The sequence below is a fragment of the Aquila chrysaetos genome, chromosome 1 (assembly GCF_900496995.4).
Source record: "Aquila chrysaetos chrysaetos chromosome 1, bAquChr1.4, whole genome shotgun sequence".
NCBI classification, from domain to species: domain Eukaryota; kingdom Metazoa; phylum Chordata; class Aves; order Accipitriformes; family Accipitridae; genus Aquila; species Aquila chrysaetos.
Window position 1 is genome coordinate 31,075,933 of NC_044004.1, and position 15,937 is coordinate 31,091,869.

At 43.0% G+C, this 15,937-nt stretch overlaps 1 protein-coding gene across 1 annotated transcript in view; it reads right to left on the reverse strand.

The window, feature by feature from the left end:
• Positions 1 to 5,895: 5,895 nt before the first annotated feature.
• Positions 5,896 to 15,937, reverse strand: part of KDR (kinase insert domain receptor) — a 31,646-nt gene continuing 21,604 nt past the window's right edge. Inside the window, exons 22-30 of the mRNA XM_030019968.1 lie at positions 15,696 to 15,796; positions 14,231 to 14,353; positions 13,975 to 14,086; positions 13,479 to 13,578; positions 13,258 to 13,363; positions 11,227 to 11,378; positions 7,676 to 7,772; positions 7,477 to 7,565; positions 5,896 to 6,607 (exon numbers count right to left, since the gene is read on the reverse strand). Coding sequence (XP_029875828.1) covers positions 6,388 to 6,607; positions 7,477 to 7,565; positions 7,676 to 7,772; positions 11,227 to 11,378; positions 13,258 to 13,363; positions 13,479 to 13,578; positions 13,975 to 14,086; positions 14,231 to 14,353; positions 15,696 to 15,796 — 1,100 coding nt within the window. The 3' untranslated portion in view covers positions 5,896 to 6,387. The remainder of the gene's footprint in view (positions 6,608 to 7,476; positions 7,566 to 7,675; positions 7,773 to 11,226; positions 11,379 to 13,257; positions 13,364 to 13,478; positions 13,579 to 13,974; positions 14,087 to 14,230; positions 14,354 to 15,695; positions 15,797 to 15,937) is intronic.

Here is a 15,937-nt window from a genome sequence, read left to right on the forward strand (position 1 = left end):
GATGTTTGCCGATGCTGCCGTACATCTGTCACGCGAAGCGGTTGACATAACGCCGTCCTCCGCTGGCTGTCCCACACCCTCCTTCCTCCTGACGGAAGCCGGGTATCTTGCGGAGACCTCCTTGGGAGTCGTGCCAAGCAGATGTCACCTTCTCACCAAGGGATCCTATTTACAGGTTTGGGGAGATGCAAGCAGATTTTACTATGGACTAGGAATAGTCTGGCTTGAAAGGGAATGGCTGAGGGGATAGCTGTCCATAAAATCCTAAATAACATGGAAAAAATGAGTAGGGAATACTTGGTTGGTGTACTGGAAAATAGCTGGGGCCATCAAGTGAAAAATCTATATGGAAGAAGGCCTTGCTGCAGGATGTTGCAGATGCTAAGGGTTTTACGTGGGTTCAAAAAGCAAGTGGAAAATCCATCAGAGGATATTAACCACAAGGCCCCATTGCTGCTTCAAATGCCTTGCCCTCAGCTCTTAAACTATAGCCTCAACATGGTGAACAGAGTTATAACCAGTGCACTCTGCAAGACTGCAAATGAATCGCTAGCAAACGTTAGGGGTAAAGGGGCCCTGTTCCTGCATGAAACACGCACTGCAAAGCAGCTTCCAGATGACGAGCAGTAAGCAATGCCGATCTTCCAGTCCTACAGTGCAACCTGATGGTCTCTAATGAGCAAAACCCCTTTCCTCTTCCTGGGTTCCTGGTGCTAAAGTATGACTCTAGTATGAGGAAATACGCATATTTGAAAAGGACATATACAATTATTAAAACTTTCCTTCAGCTCCTCTCTCTTGCTCCGTGCCGATGCAGCACTGCTGAGTCCAGGCAGAGTGTCCGTCCCAAACCCAAGGCTGCTGCTGCCCGCTGGTACCCATCAGCTGCGGGGTTGAACAAGGGTCTAGTATACCAGGAAGGAGTGGTGGAAAACAAACTGCAGTCTACAGTCTCAGCCGAGTCTGGGAAGCGATTGTGGAAATGATATTCTGAAATCAAAGAGGTGAAACATCACAGATAATCTTTGCGGTGCATGACACAGGTATAATCACGGGTTAGTGCAGTACACCCAGAAGTGCAAGAAACTACAGTAACCAAGTCTGACTTGCACCCCTGCGGTAATTCCTAAACATGGATGCACTGCAGTTGAAGGTGTGACTTTGCCATGTACAGAGGTGTACCCTGCAGCCGGCTTTCTGCTAGCGAGCTTGGTGCCAGTGGCATGGGCTTTGCTGCATGCCCCACTGCCCAGGCTGCTGAACCCTTGCTGGTACTGCTGCTTAGCCTGGCAGGATGAAAACTATCTTATGTCTATCTACAACGTGTTGCAATCATGCTTCTGACTGTGGTGTGAAAACAGACCAAGAGAAATAAAACTAAAAGTAGCTACATTCCCACGCGCTTCTGCGAAACCATTGCTAGAGTAATTGTGCAGCTTAGCATGATTATACCAAAAGACAGAGCAGCATGGAGCCCAGGGAAACAGCTCTGTGGGATGCTGAATAGCTTCAGCTCCCCTTGGAAAACAGAATTAAACCTCAGTTCATATATTCCACCTTTTAAGAAAGCCTTTTTTGACCAAGACTCAGGAAACCACATTGCACTGCCATTTTTCCTGGCACCAGAGTCTGTGTCTGATGCTAGAGCTGGACCTGGAAATTGAATCCATTTATTCCCCCCCAAAACTTACAGAGCAGCAATCATTCACCATAGCGTGCCACCCTAACAAGCTGCAAGGCAGAGATACTTCACATTTGAACCAACTGGTGGCAGTCAGTGAATAACATCTAGGTAACCAGAACACCCTTCATCATGAACCTGATAGGTTTAACAGCTAATTAAATCTGTGTAGGGATTAGGCTTTACATTGTATAGTTTTATGGTAACAAAACCTGAGCTTCCTAAGATTACATTGACCAGCTCCTTATCTCTGATGCCGAGATGTTTATCAGCACCATATGTTAGGAGCTCCTGCTATGTTTCCCAATGACCTTCTGGGATTTAATCAGCCCAAATGTCAGGGGTTGAGGAGCTGAGGACATATATTATGACACAGAATGCAACGCTCAGACAGGCAGAATGAAAATCCAGGGCTGAAGTCCAAAGAAAAGGTCTGTTGGTTAACTTCTGTCCCTAATAAATTTGTCAATTAGGAAGAACAAACGTTAACTTTGTTTTCCTTGCCCTTGCTGTTGCTTTGTGAGGTCCCATACTGCGAGGTAACACAGGGTGTGTACTCAAGTATCAGTGATGAGGGGAAACCTCAGATGATTCATGATTTGGGAATGTTTCACATAAAAATAGCAAATTCCAGCTTTATATCTGGAGGCTATCCATGCTACCCAACTATGTTTTCCAGCCTTAAAACCATCAAAAAGAGATGCAATTAGCAGGAAGTTTTTGTCCCCAATTTAAACAGCTCTGTGATTGTAGTCTTTTTTAGTCACATGCTACTTTTAGAATTAACAAGCCCTCCATCCCAAAAGTCCAAAGGCATGGTGCTTGGGGACGATCACATCAGAAGACATGGAGGATCATTGCAATACTTTTTATGCTTGTGTGAAATACAGTTGCTTGTGATTGGAGATGCGTTAATAAGAAAAGCTTAGGCAAGGACTGAATTTGCCAAGACATTTCCCTGCAAAGAATGAGAAACTTTTTACAGTATCCTTTGCAGGAAGAAGGACCTAGCTACCACGCTTGAATGCCCCTGCATTCTTCAGATGAGCTGTGTTTACTCTGATAAGAGCTGACACGAGCCATCTTCAAGCCCCAAAACTGCCTATTTCAGGCATGGCTCTGCTTGATTCCCCACATCCAAACCCACCAGCAATTACAGTTCATTCTGGCAGTTCTTCTGAAGAAGAGGAGTCAACCCCATCACTGCTTCTCCCCACTCCTACCCTGCTGCTCACAGTAATATGTTTGGATCCCTAATCTGACGAGTGTCCCTCCTGTTTGCAGCTCATTGGGCTCAGATCCAGCCTGGAATCTCCCATGCATTTCATGGATAAGGATGCTGATCCAAATGCTGACACTTCGCTGCATGGCTGCAGAACGGAGATAAAGCCAGGACTGGTTTGTGAGGCATTTGCAATTCTGTGCAGTATATATCTGTCGTTTCATTGAAAATATTCTTTTTGGAATTTAAAGCATCTACCAAGACAGATGTAGCCTGACTGGGGTTTAGCTGAACGTGCTGTATTCAGAATACAACAAAAAGTCCAGGTGTTTTAAAGGATGTAACAGCCATGGTCTAAGAAAAGAATTGTGTTGCTGGATGCCAAATATATGAACAATTTATAGAAGCTTTGCTTGCTCCTGAAACTGAATATATAGTTTTTTGCTTTTGGGTTTTTTGGGGGGGTTTTTTGTCTTTTTTTTTTTAAAGAAGCTGACTTCCTTTCCTAAAGCAGGTGTGTGCTAGTTCCCACATTTTCCAGGCATATTTAAAATGATTTGGACCCACAGGAGAGTTTCATTGGCTGACAAGGATTATAAGTGAGAACTCATTAGCTGAAATGGCTATATTGCAACTTCATCAGGCTGCATTATGATGGATGACTGTTTTAGAAGTACTACAAACACACAGGGAAGCATCTGACTACAGGTATGTGGCACATATCTTGTGTTACACCAAGCTGGAAAGGAAACAAAACTACCAAATGACATGTCTAAATTGAACATCCCAAACCTTGGGGAGCTCCAGATATAGGTAGGGCAGATGGACATCAATGACAGATCTCCATCTCCACCTCTCTGTCAGGACTCTCCAACATGTGGCTCAACAGGGTACCCATCAAGCTTCCGCCAGTGTCAGTATTTTATGTCCATCGTATAGTAATACATAGAAGAACACTTTCATTAAAGATGTTGAAGAATATTGGGAAGGGGGGATGTTAAAGAATGTGGCATTGTCTGTTGAGCATACTCTACTGGCTAGAGTCTTGCCTGGGAAGGAAGAAAAATGCCAAATATATACATGAAAATACAAGTCCTTCCTAGAAGCCCTTACAGCAGATCTAGGAAGCCTCTCCCTTATCTTTCTACCTGACCTCCCAGCTCCTGCTTTCCTGTCTGTAAAATGCTTTAGATTCAGGGCAAGGAAAGGAGAAACATTTGAAACTTGACATCCCACAGCCTTGTAGCTGGGGCATGCGCGTACTGTGTAGAGGGTATTAGTCCCATATTCAGCCTGAGTAGAGTTTATTGGTGAGAACTCCCACTTCGTAGACAAGTACTCTCGCTATGCAGTAGCCTACAAAGGTCCCAGTTCAAACTGCAATAAAGACAAGTTGAATTAAAGTCTGCAGTTGGTGGTTTACCCCCCCTTGCACTTTTTTTAGTATAAGCTGTTATGATTCTTTGAGTCCTGATACCCCACCGGTGGCCAGCCTTGAACTGAGAACGAAGGCCTACACAGCGCAGAAGAGAAAGTCAAAAAGTGGACAACAAAAAGCAGAAAAGGTGGGAGCTTTAAGTACACATTTAAAATAAAGAAAGATGTTGCTACACAAGAGCAGGGACAACATTTCAGCTATAAGAAGTGAGATGGAAAAAATACAAGTGGGAAAAGAGGAATAAGGCTTTAAGGGAAACTGCTACTCTCCAGGCAAAAGCCACAATACAATTAGATCAACCATTCTCTAACTGAACATAACAAACTCTTTCAGAGGAGATTCAGTCTGTACAAGCAGCCTATTCCTCTGACCATTTCTCTAAAGGCACTTATTGCCAACTGGTAAAAACCACTGAAGTTTCTTTACTATAGGTACCCACAGAAATGTTCATAGATCTGTACAATGGTATAAATAAATAGATTCATTAAATGGCACTTGAAATAAGTTGCACTTGATAAAATTCCCTGTCAATAGAAATGATATAAGAAAATACATGCAAGAAAAGCAAACAAATCTACTCAAAGCCCCCACCTCTAAATTTCCAGTCCCTTTCAATAAAGTGAAAAATTCTAGCTATTAAAAATTTTGTGACCCTTGTAATGCTACAGAACACCGATACAAAATGTGAATAGTACAATATCCGTTATATAATATATATATTTATATTTTAATATATTACATTTATTTCTACATAAAGAGGCTATAAATACTGTATATGCCTTATATTCATGGTTCCCAGCATTTGACATTATAGTAAGTACAAACAAAAAAATAATTATAAAAATACAAAAAAGGACTCAGTAGAAATAGCTTTCCATGTAAAAATCTTGTAGCCTGCATTGTGTCTATCAATAGAGCTCTGGGACTACAAGACCACAGGTAAGAAGAAGTTGTCCAACATTTAGGCACAATCTCACCACTAAGAGAAGATCGGAGCTGCCATGAAACCAGTCACAGATTCCCAAGACTACATAAACCGAGATCTCTGCCATTGCAAACGGACTTTGAGTTTGCAAAGTGAAAGAGTCAGACCTACATCTGAGGGAGAGGGGATGAGATGAGAAGGCAGGGTGCCCTTAGGATGCCCCACAGGGTAGATTACAATGCCTTTTCTACCTGTTGTAGAGGCCGCCCCAGTGGTGATTCAGAGCGGGGGTATTTTCTGCAGCTGTTTCAGGCTAGTTCCGAAGCTGGTAGGCACCTGGCATAGGTCAAGGGTGCCAGGGAGGACGGGGAGCAGAGCCATCCCCAGAGGTGCGGCATGCCCTCGGCACCTGCGTCCCATCGTTTGGCTCGGTGCTCTGCCTTCTCCCGACTAACCAACCTCACCGTGCAAGTCTTGCAAGCACACGCAGCTCAAGAGGTCTGGTACAGCAACTTTTTTTCTCTGCCAAGGACAGAGACCATCGCCCCCACCTATATTTAGCCCAGCCTATGTTTAGTCTCAGGCCGTTAGCGAGTGCCAGGGCCTTGAGCTGGAGGTTTCTTTTTTTGTTTGTGGAGGTGCAAGCAAGGGATAACTCTGAGAAACAAGAAGCCAGCGCCATGCTCTTTCCTTCCTGGAGTCCAGCCGCAAGTGGGAAAACGACAGGAAAAGAAAAAAAAAAAAAAGAGCAGGGCTGTGCCGTTATTTCGTACAACTAGAAACAGTTAAGTTGAATGTCGTGCTGCTGCCTGCGTCAGGCGCACGCTCGGCATGTCACCGGGGTCCCAAAGGCCACCACACTGCCTCTGCCACTGGGTCAGCACAGCCCACACACGGCAGCCGGGGCTTTGCACCCTGAGCCGCCAGCACCCCTCAGGGAAAGCGCCTCGCAGCCTGGCATGGGGCAGTTCTGCTGCCAGATGCTTCTGCATCCTCTTGAGGAAAAATAAACGTCTTTTCTTAGCCTCACGGGCGCCGTCTTTCTATACATCAAACCCGAATACCACCAGCCTAGGCAAGGAAGGCACATTCCGGGGGGACCCGGAGCTGCCGGCTTCGCCCTAGAGCGGCGGGGAGGCGAGCGGCACGGCGCCGTCGCAGGCGAGCCCGTGCGCGCGGCAGAGCGGGGGCGAAGCCCCCCGGGCGCACAAGAGTTCCGTCTCCTCGCTGGAGTAGATGGCGGTGTCCATGTCGTCCGAGTGGTACCCTGACTGGTACCCGCTCGTCTGGTTGGAGGCTTCCGACATGACGGACTCGTTACTCTTGCTGGGCACCAGCGTGCTGCGAAAAACAAGCAGAAACAGGACTGAGCGAGCTGTGGAGACTGTCTTCTGGAGGGCAGGTGGGCGATTCCTGCCGGCAGCTGCTTTCCATCGCAGCAGCGACCAAAGCAAAATGGTGCACTTCACAAAACTGGCTTCGAGCCTTTTTAAACGTGCATTTGATTATAAGGAGAGACCTTTTTATATGCCCTAACCTCACTAACACGTGAAAAAGATATTTAATTTTATGACGATACAAGCAGTTAGATTGCAACCGCAGATGAAATGGAGAAAACCTTGAGAGGCTTCACACATTTCAGCTGTGGTGCAATTGCAACTGCAATATACCTTTGTTTGCACTGAAGTTGTCCTGGAAAAAATAATTCCTGAGAAGCTCTCAGAGAGCATACGTGAGGTTTCAGCTCCATGAACACCACTGTGCTTCCTGTGAACTGCACAATGAAACCCCTGTACAATGCTCTGAAAATACACCCAGGTACATCCTGAAAACTCGAGAGTCGGCTTTAGAAAAAAAGAAAGAAAAAGAAAAAAAAAAAGAGCTCTTTGTCATTGCAGACAGGCCCTCACAAATATGTTCGATTGTGTGTACCGGCTCAGTTCCTTCGAGGGGTGGTTGATGCTTTTGCAGCTGATAAATACAAGCCCTTTCTGTGGTGCTGGCTGATGCTTCCAAACAGCTGCATTACCACTCCTCTCCCAGTACCAAATGTGGATAACCAGGCACACAGTGCACAATTTTTCTTTGTGTTTTTAAAAATACAGTAAGAAAACATTTTGTCTTCTAAAAAAATTTTACAAACCAATCAGTCTTCTGACATACTGCAAGCAAAAGGTCATATTCAATCCTATGTGCAGCCTGACCCTTACCTAAAGGGTATTTTTACTTGTTTATCGCTCTCTTCCAATGTCTTCAGCTCTTCAGACGCAAGAACCATCCCACTATCTGTCTGGTTTTCCTGCAAAGGTATTAGAAATGCATTAAATGGAAAGGGATTAAAAAAAAAAAACAAACATGAAAAAAGACATCAACAGAAGGAAAAGACATACAAACAACAGACAAACTCACCTCCTGAACAACTTTTACAGTGGTTACCAATGGGACATCTTCAAACGTTTTCACACTTACAGGGCGGCTTTTTCTTTTGCTACCTTGTCGGTATTGACTGAAAAGAAAACAAAACAAAAAAGTTTTGTGTCCACTATCCACAACTTGGCTGCGAACAGCACAATGATATCAGAATCCTTTTATCTCTCTACAGAGAAGTTAATCCTTTTGTCAAAACATATTATGCAAACCTCAAAATATCCATTTATTGAAAAGGAGGAACAGCCTAGAAAGTGGCATGTTTCTGACCTTCTGCTCCTGACAATCTTGATCTCTGAGCAAATTCTAAGAAATGGCTTTGAGAAAACAGCTCCTTTCCTCAGTTACACTGGAGGGCTTCACTTCCTGCAAGCTTCACTTAGAAGTATAATAAACAGAGGAGCCTGGAGCACAGACATGTGTCTCTTCCTTTGGACTGCACTTCTGAGACCCCTGCCTGGACCTAGGACAACAACAGCAGACTCAGCAGACTGCCGCCCTTAGACCGTGGGGATCAGGACAGGGAGTGCTACATCTCTCTTGAAGGCTCTTCTCCAAAAGAAGTCCTCTGGTCAGGATGACATCCATAAAAAATATTGGACAAAAAAATAAAATTGACTTTCATGGAGGTACTAACACAGCAAACAAAACAGCCACCCTCAGCTTTCTGTCTAAGTGGATATGGAGTAAAATGGATGTTGTCCCAGTTAAACAGGACAAATTTGTGTTCCTAACAGCTAATGAAGAAAAAGCCATGGAGTGAGAAGAGAAACCTGCATCCACTTGAAGCACAAAGCTGGAGACAATTAAGAGCATCTTTCATCCTATTTCCCAGCTTTGAGTCTAGCTATGCCGAGTCCTGCCTATCTCCAACAGACATTTATTTAAACTGGTGGGGATTTTACAAGTTCCCTGTGTAGCCTGCTCAGGTGCTCAGTCACACTTTAGAATGTTTTTCAAATATTAAACCCAAGTATTTGCTGCAAATAAAATTTGTCCTATTGCTGGGGACACAGAATAATTAATTAGCATCCTCTTTTGAGCAACTTTTCATATACTGAAAACTGTTACTATGTTCCCTCTCCATTTTCTCTCCCTAGACTTAACAAAAACAGTTCTTTCAAGATCTCTGCACTGACCATGTCTTCTGCTCCTGTTACTCTGCAATGGTAGCTAATCCACTTCCCACCCAACACCGCCAGGACCAAGAACATCTAATGGACAATCTAGTCCACTTACCCTCCTGGACTACCTGACCTTGAATGATGAGAAGTTCATTCTACAACTTGCCGCCTTAGTCTGAAAGCTCCCTGTGTGCTTGCGTTTAATTGTCCACACAGGCACAGAACTGCATGGCCAGGACTACAGTTACCAGGGTGGTGAGGACTGGGAATCCCAGCCTCTTGATCTGCTGAACAACCTCCCAGGTATGGGAGTCTTGCCTCTGCTCAGCCCAGACAAAAGTCAGCCTCCACGGGCTACAATGAATGAGAGCCTCCTGGTTAAGCCAAGCTACTGTGCAAATAGGACCAGAAATAGTGTGCAGGCAGAGAGAGGCCACACGTGGAGTCTGACTCCTGCCCGGTGGCAGTGGGGGCTCAGCTGACATCCTGACAGTATTTCCCGACACGTGTTTGCATTTTGTAATAGACTGTCCCATTAAAAAAGGGCCAAAAATGCCCTACAGAAAATCAAAATCCATCTTCCCTGCTATCCACCAGCACAATTATTCCCCCTAAAAATGAAACTTAGACTGGTTTGACTTGATTTGTTCTTGACAAATCCATGCTGGCTATTTTTAGTTACTTTATTTTCCTGCAGGCATTCACCATTATTTATCTGACTGTTTATTCCAGGATTGTTCCTAGGATTCAAGTTAACTTGATTTAAGAGCTACTCCTTTTCTGTTCTTTCGAAAACCAGGCATTATCTTTACGCTTACTTATACCTTCTTTACCTCACCTGACTGCTCTTAATGACAATCTTTCAAGGTTCAGAAATTGCATATCTATTTTCTAAGCCAAATACAGCAGATGTTAGGAGGTCCTGCTGATTTTAATTTATCTCAGCAACCTAAATATTCTTTAATATTCTCTGTGTTTTCCCTGTGCTTGCTTTTTGTCCTCCAGCTTTGATTTAGAGATTGTATTTATCAACCTCTCCTCATAGTTAGTACTTTTGTGAAGATTGAAAAAGACATTACCGAACAGATCAATCTTTTCCACTATGTGTACAGCAAGATCCATGCCTACAAAATAATTTTCTGCTACCAGAACAGAAGAATAAAGCCCCTAAGCACGTCTTAAGCTCCCCACTTTGCCTCTCTGAGCAACCCTGTCACACTGTAAGACAAGAGAAGAGGTTCAAAGTCTCTTTAAAAGGTTGACAGATTTTACTTCCGTTCATAATAGGAAGTGGGGACCGGGAAAAGCCATATAGGAAGTATTAGAAGTGGAAAATAAGTGTGATGTTTTCAGGTTTAAATCATGCTTTTTTGTCTTTTAAATTTATACTTTGGACTGCCCCACTACTAAAACATGGGGTTGAGAGTTCAGCTCTAGGACCAGAAGTTCAACTGAAGTGTGAAATGCACTGTGCCTACCTAGGCTTTCCCAGGACCACACAAAAATGTCATCCTGCAGTACCCAAAATCACTGTGAATTTTGTCTTTGGTGGATATAATACAAGCAGCGAGGGAGAGGGCTCCACTTTGTGGAAACCATGTGAAACCTGCCAATAGACTCCATCTCTGCCCTGATGGTTGGATACATCTCCTTCTATCTTTCTCCTTCTTCTGAGATTGCAGCAAGCAACACAGGGCTCCCAGCATCTAAGTGGCTGAATTTGATCTTAGGCAGCACTAGATGAGAAAATACCTTTCTCCCTTACACCCCATGCTTGAGGTCCTCGCAAGCTCCAACATAAGTCCTGCTTAAGTACATTAGTACAAACTCCTTACCGGGGAAGTCACCTCTGCCACAATACCCAACAGCATCTACCACTATTGGTCCATCGTAGATGGCCCAGCAGCCCACCAGAAGCAAGCAGTGGACAAAAAACAGTGACAACACTATTTAGGTCGCATTCCCCTTGCTATCAATTCATGACCTATTAACCAACATTTCACTCTAGGAGGGGAAATGGCAGAGAGGTTATTAATGATAGATCTATTACCATTAATATCTTAGGGAGCTGCAATACAAGAGTGTGAACACAACTGATTTGGATCAGTCAAACTTTGTATTCATTCTTGTTCTTAAAAACTAAATAACAAATACTCTTGTGGGGTTTTTTGAGAGAATACAAAATCTTGAAAGGGTAGCAAAAAGAAAATTTTACAAAAATCAGTAGCATTTTGAGAGATAAGAAACTACTTTTTGCCTACAAAACCTCTACAGATTCCTCCTTATCCCTATAGAGGAGGTTAAATATGGACCAGGCAGCTGAAGTCTCTTCCTTTCATTTCCCCTGCCCCCACAGCTTGAACAAAACCCGCCCAGAGGCCCCAGTAGGATGTCCACCATATAAAATACCTAATTCCTGCTGTGTTGTCATAATGGAATTTGGGATCACAGACTTCCTCTTCCTCCCTACAGGAAGCAGGTGAAGTTGGGAGAGAGAGACCCGAATCCTCTTCCATATTCAGCGATACTGACAAAGGAAGGACAACGTAGTCTTTACCATCCTGTAGAATGCAGTGAAAAAATACAAAAATTAAATAGGCTACAGAGATACACAGACATAAACAACTACACACACGTACATGGAGAATGCATCTGTCCAACAGTGCTACCTTGGTTGTTTTATTAAACTATGAACACTATACCACCTTTGCAGAAGCAGCTACACTAAAAGAAGGAAACTTAATAAGAACCACTGCCAAGTAGTTTTAGATAAAAAAATTGAGATTTTTATATGACATCCTGTAACATAATGTATAAACTGAACTTTTTATTGGTGTCTTTGAAATAAAAAATGTAGGTTTTAGTAATGTTTGAATCCCAATGACACAAAGAACATGGACCTGAAGAAAAAAATAACCTTAAACTGAAATTGAGACTGAATTAGACTACAGTGTATTAATCAGAAAGACTAAATTAAGCATAAGAAGTAAATGAAAAAAAGAAGGAAATGGACATAGCAAAAAAGGAAATTTTCTATCAATACTTTGGCATCTAATTTGATGTGAATAACAAGGATAGCACTTTTAAAAATTTATTCCACTTGTTAACATTTCTGCTTTAAAGTATAAACAGAAAAAATGGATTATGCATCCTTCAGTACTGCATAACTATTTATAGTCCCATAAGAAATCCTTTAGTAGATTCCACCTTTTCTCTAATTTTTTGGCATCTATCCCTTTTGGATTGCAATATGACAAATGCATAATTAGCTATTAGTTATCAGACAGTAAATCATGTTTGTCTTTTATAGTCACAGAACACTACAGTTCATGACAAGAGGGTCTAAATCATTAGCAATCCAACCATATTAGTTTATGGGCAAATATACACAAAGTATGTTCTGAACATACAAGGAAACACTTTTTTTATTGTGAGGATGACTGAGCACGGGCACAAGTTACCCATAGAGGTTGTGGAGCCTCCATACTCGGAGATATTCAAAAGCTGTCTCGACATGGTCCTGGGCAACAGGCTCTAGGTGGCCCTGCCTGAGCAGGGGGGGTTGGACCAGAAGACCTCCAGAGGTCCCTTCCAACCTCAGCCAGTCTGTGATTCTGTGATACACAAGATTGAAGCTGCTCTTTGGGAAAGTGAAGAAACGCTATCCTTTCTGAGTTTTGTATGCACAGAAGACACGATAGTTTGGAAAGGCAGGTAATTCCCATCATTAGCAATAGGTCAGAAAGGCAGAACTCATCTAATGGGAGAGCATGTGGCCAAATCCAGCCTCCTTCACCCAGTGTGCTCATATTTATTGCCCTGGCCTTGTCCATTTCCGCAGTACAGGAAGAGGGAGCCACAAGATGGAGAACGTGGGAGGGAGGCCCATGTACCCCACCTGGATGCAGTGGGCTCTCTTACCACAATGTCTGCACACAGGACAAGTCTTAATACACTTATCTGCATGGAGCTGCTGACAGGCAGCGAAACGCCTGTATCCTCATTTCCAGAGGAGTCATTAAAAGCATTGCAGCCCACATCCTCACATATGCTAAGATATCCATCTTTGGCACAGTAAGGTCAACAGGAGCTACCTGCCGAAATGCCTCTGCAGTATGCAGAGAAATCATCAGCAGAGCAGGGAATTGAGCCTATGCCAAGACAGCTAAGTAGCCACAGCGGTGGTGTCATGGGAATGCCTCGCTGGCAGGGCAAGGTGGCTTTTGGTTACCACAACAGACCTCTGCAATATTCCCCCACAAAAGTCATTCTTCTCTGCAAGTTGCTCCAACTGCTGGTCAGTAACGTGAGCAGTGGAAGAAGCTCAGGCTCCCCAATGGCTCCAGTGGACAGTACCCAACTACAGGATTTCGTGGTGGCTGGCAGGACAGGAGGGGTTCAGCTGGTGGTTTTAGGAACCAGACAACACTTTTCACGTACCTGACGGACATTGGCTTGCAGTAAATTCCCCAGGTGCTCCACCAGCTCTGAAAAAATCGGTCTCTGCTTAGGATCTCCGTGCCAGCAATCCAGCATTGTTTGGTACCTAGAAGGACAAAGCCCATTAAAATATCAGCATAAAGAAACAGCACCCATTGCTTCCTCCAGCACCTGCTATTATTGTGGGGTAAATGTGGGCAGCTGGAAGAACATTTTCTCACATTTCTGGTGTTGTATAGTCTGGTGCTCTCATTCTTGTTCCTTCTTTCAGTCTTCTGCAAAATTCCTCATCAATTTTCACTCCAGGGTATGGCGATGCGCCTAAAATGAGAGCAACGGTAATTTTAATGCATTAGACTCTTAAATTCTGGGATTAATTTTCAAACAAATAATTCGCTATGGCCTGAGTTAATAAGGTAATTCAGTATATTTGGATGTACAAACAATTTATATTTATGACGGAAACAGCAACTGATTGAGTAAATGAGGTGCATCATCACATACTGAAATTGTATGAAGAAGCGTTTCAAGTCCTTGTTCCTACATTTGCATTTTTAAAGAAATTTGAGTATTTTATTTTGGTGGAGAAAATAAACAGGAAATTTTCAAGAAGTAAAAAAAAAAAATGCTAAAGAGGATCCAAGAATACTTTGACTGTTTTCTTCAGACTCTGTTGTTTAAAATTTAAGATGGCTCAGTAAAATTAAAGTGACTCACCTAATGAAAATATTTCCCATAGCAGAACTCCAAAGGACCATACATCACTCTGAATGGTATATACTCTATCAAAAATCGTTTCTGGTGCCATCCATTTTAGGGGTAGTCTGGCCTGAAAGTATTTCCATAAACAAAAATGTATCACAGTTTAGCAAAACATTGAGTTCCCACAAACCCATTTAAGGTGAAAAAAAAAAAAAAAAAAGAGTCCTGACTTCATATTAATTCTCTCTCAGATTGAGAATCTGAAACTTACATCTCCTTTTCTGACGTAATCTGGGTCTTTGTAGATGTCTCGAGCCAAGCCAAAATCACAGATTTTGACCACGTTATTGTCTGACAAGAGGATATTACGAGCAGCCAGGTCCCTGTGGATGCACTGCAAAGAGAAGTAAACAACTTCACATGCTGCCTGTTGTCACAGCTCTGTCCACAGGGCTGATCTCTTTCACATATGTGCTCTCCTATCTCCTCAAAGGCCAGATAATTCTTAAAACCTTTTAAGAAAAAGAACCTCAGCATCAACATTTACTGATTTTAAGTGCTTTTTTGATGGTCACAACTGATTTGGCTCAGGGAGACTTGTGTTCCCAAGTCCAAACATACATCTGTTTATCCACTATACAGAGAGGGCCTTTGAAGTTAGCTAATTAATTATCTTAAGAAGCTGACGCAAAACAGTTTGAGATCTGATTACCTTTAGATTTACTTAGGTTCACTCAAATCTGTGTACTCCGCTTTCTCTCTGAAAAATGTACCACACTAAAACGCCGATTTGATTCCAACACAAACTAATCTTGACTACAGAGAGAAAAGTCCATGTCTTTACCTATGCAGAACAACAGCTTAGCCAACAACCCAAAGACGTCAAAACTCAAGCCTCAATAGCTTGAAGTAAAAAAGCCAGGCTCTGAAAGTAGCTGCAAATTTGCTTCTAGTATGGACTAGAACTGCAGATCCTGGAAAGACATTTTTACATAGACACATCAACCAGGATGTATGAAATGTAGACAAATGCATGTTTTTAGAAAAGACTCTGAAGTCTGCTCTTGAACACCTAGCCTGCACTCTAGAGCTGTGTTGTATTCCCTGCTTCTTTTTCCTTTTCCCATTTCTAAGTACTTTTTGTTCCTATACAACTGCAGGCACTTCCTTGCTCTTGCTGGAATTTACATCCTTTGAAACATGTACTATACGTATTTAGGATCAAACCACGGAAAAGCACTTCTAGAAGGCAAAAATGCAGGTGAGGTGCTATTGACTGCCAGGGTGTCTTTGGCAGGAGACTCTCCAAGGAGTCATCCATGAAGTTTCACAGGTGAGCATCGTCTCTCCTCACACTGCCCCTCCAATCCCACTGCACAAGTTACAGGCAACCTCCTCAGAGCAAACTCCTTTAGTTTAGGTCCAGTTACCAGGGATTTGTCCCTAACTCCTTTAATTGTCCTCGTAAGTCAGCTCCCCTCCTCCAACTACTTAATCACTCTTCTATGAATCGGTGACCCATAAACCTTATACAGATCACTAACATTTGTGTCAATAAATGCATGGGCTGTTTCACTCTGTAGTATTAATGATTCGGGTATGTCTTAGGGCAAAAAGAAAATGTTGCGGATGACTGCTAGTCCAAAGATGAACATGCTGTTTCCTTCTATAGACCTACAGCACTATTTCCTACAGTCAAATAAATAACATGCCACTTTTCCTGAGAAGTTCCTTACTTTGCGTGAAGCCAAGAACTCCATCCCCCTCGCCACCTGGAAGCTATAACAGATGAGGTCCTCCATGGTCAAAGGGTTCTTGCAAAGGTCTTCAGGACCAGCTGCAAAGAATCAGATGACAGTCAAACATGCCCTTTGTCACGGATTTCACCCATAACAGCTTCTTAGGTAAAAGTCCATCTTAACCTTATGCCACATTGAACTGGAAGAGAAAACCGAGCCCTTTTTTGGCCTGTATAATT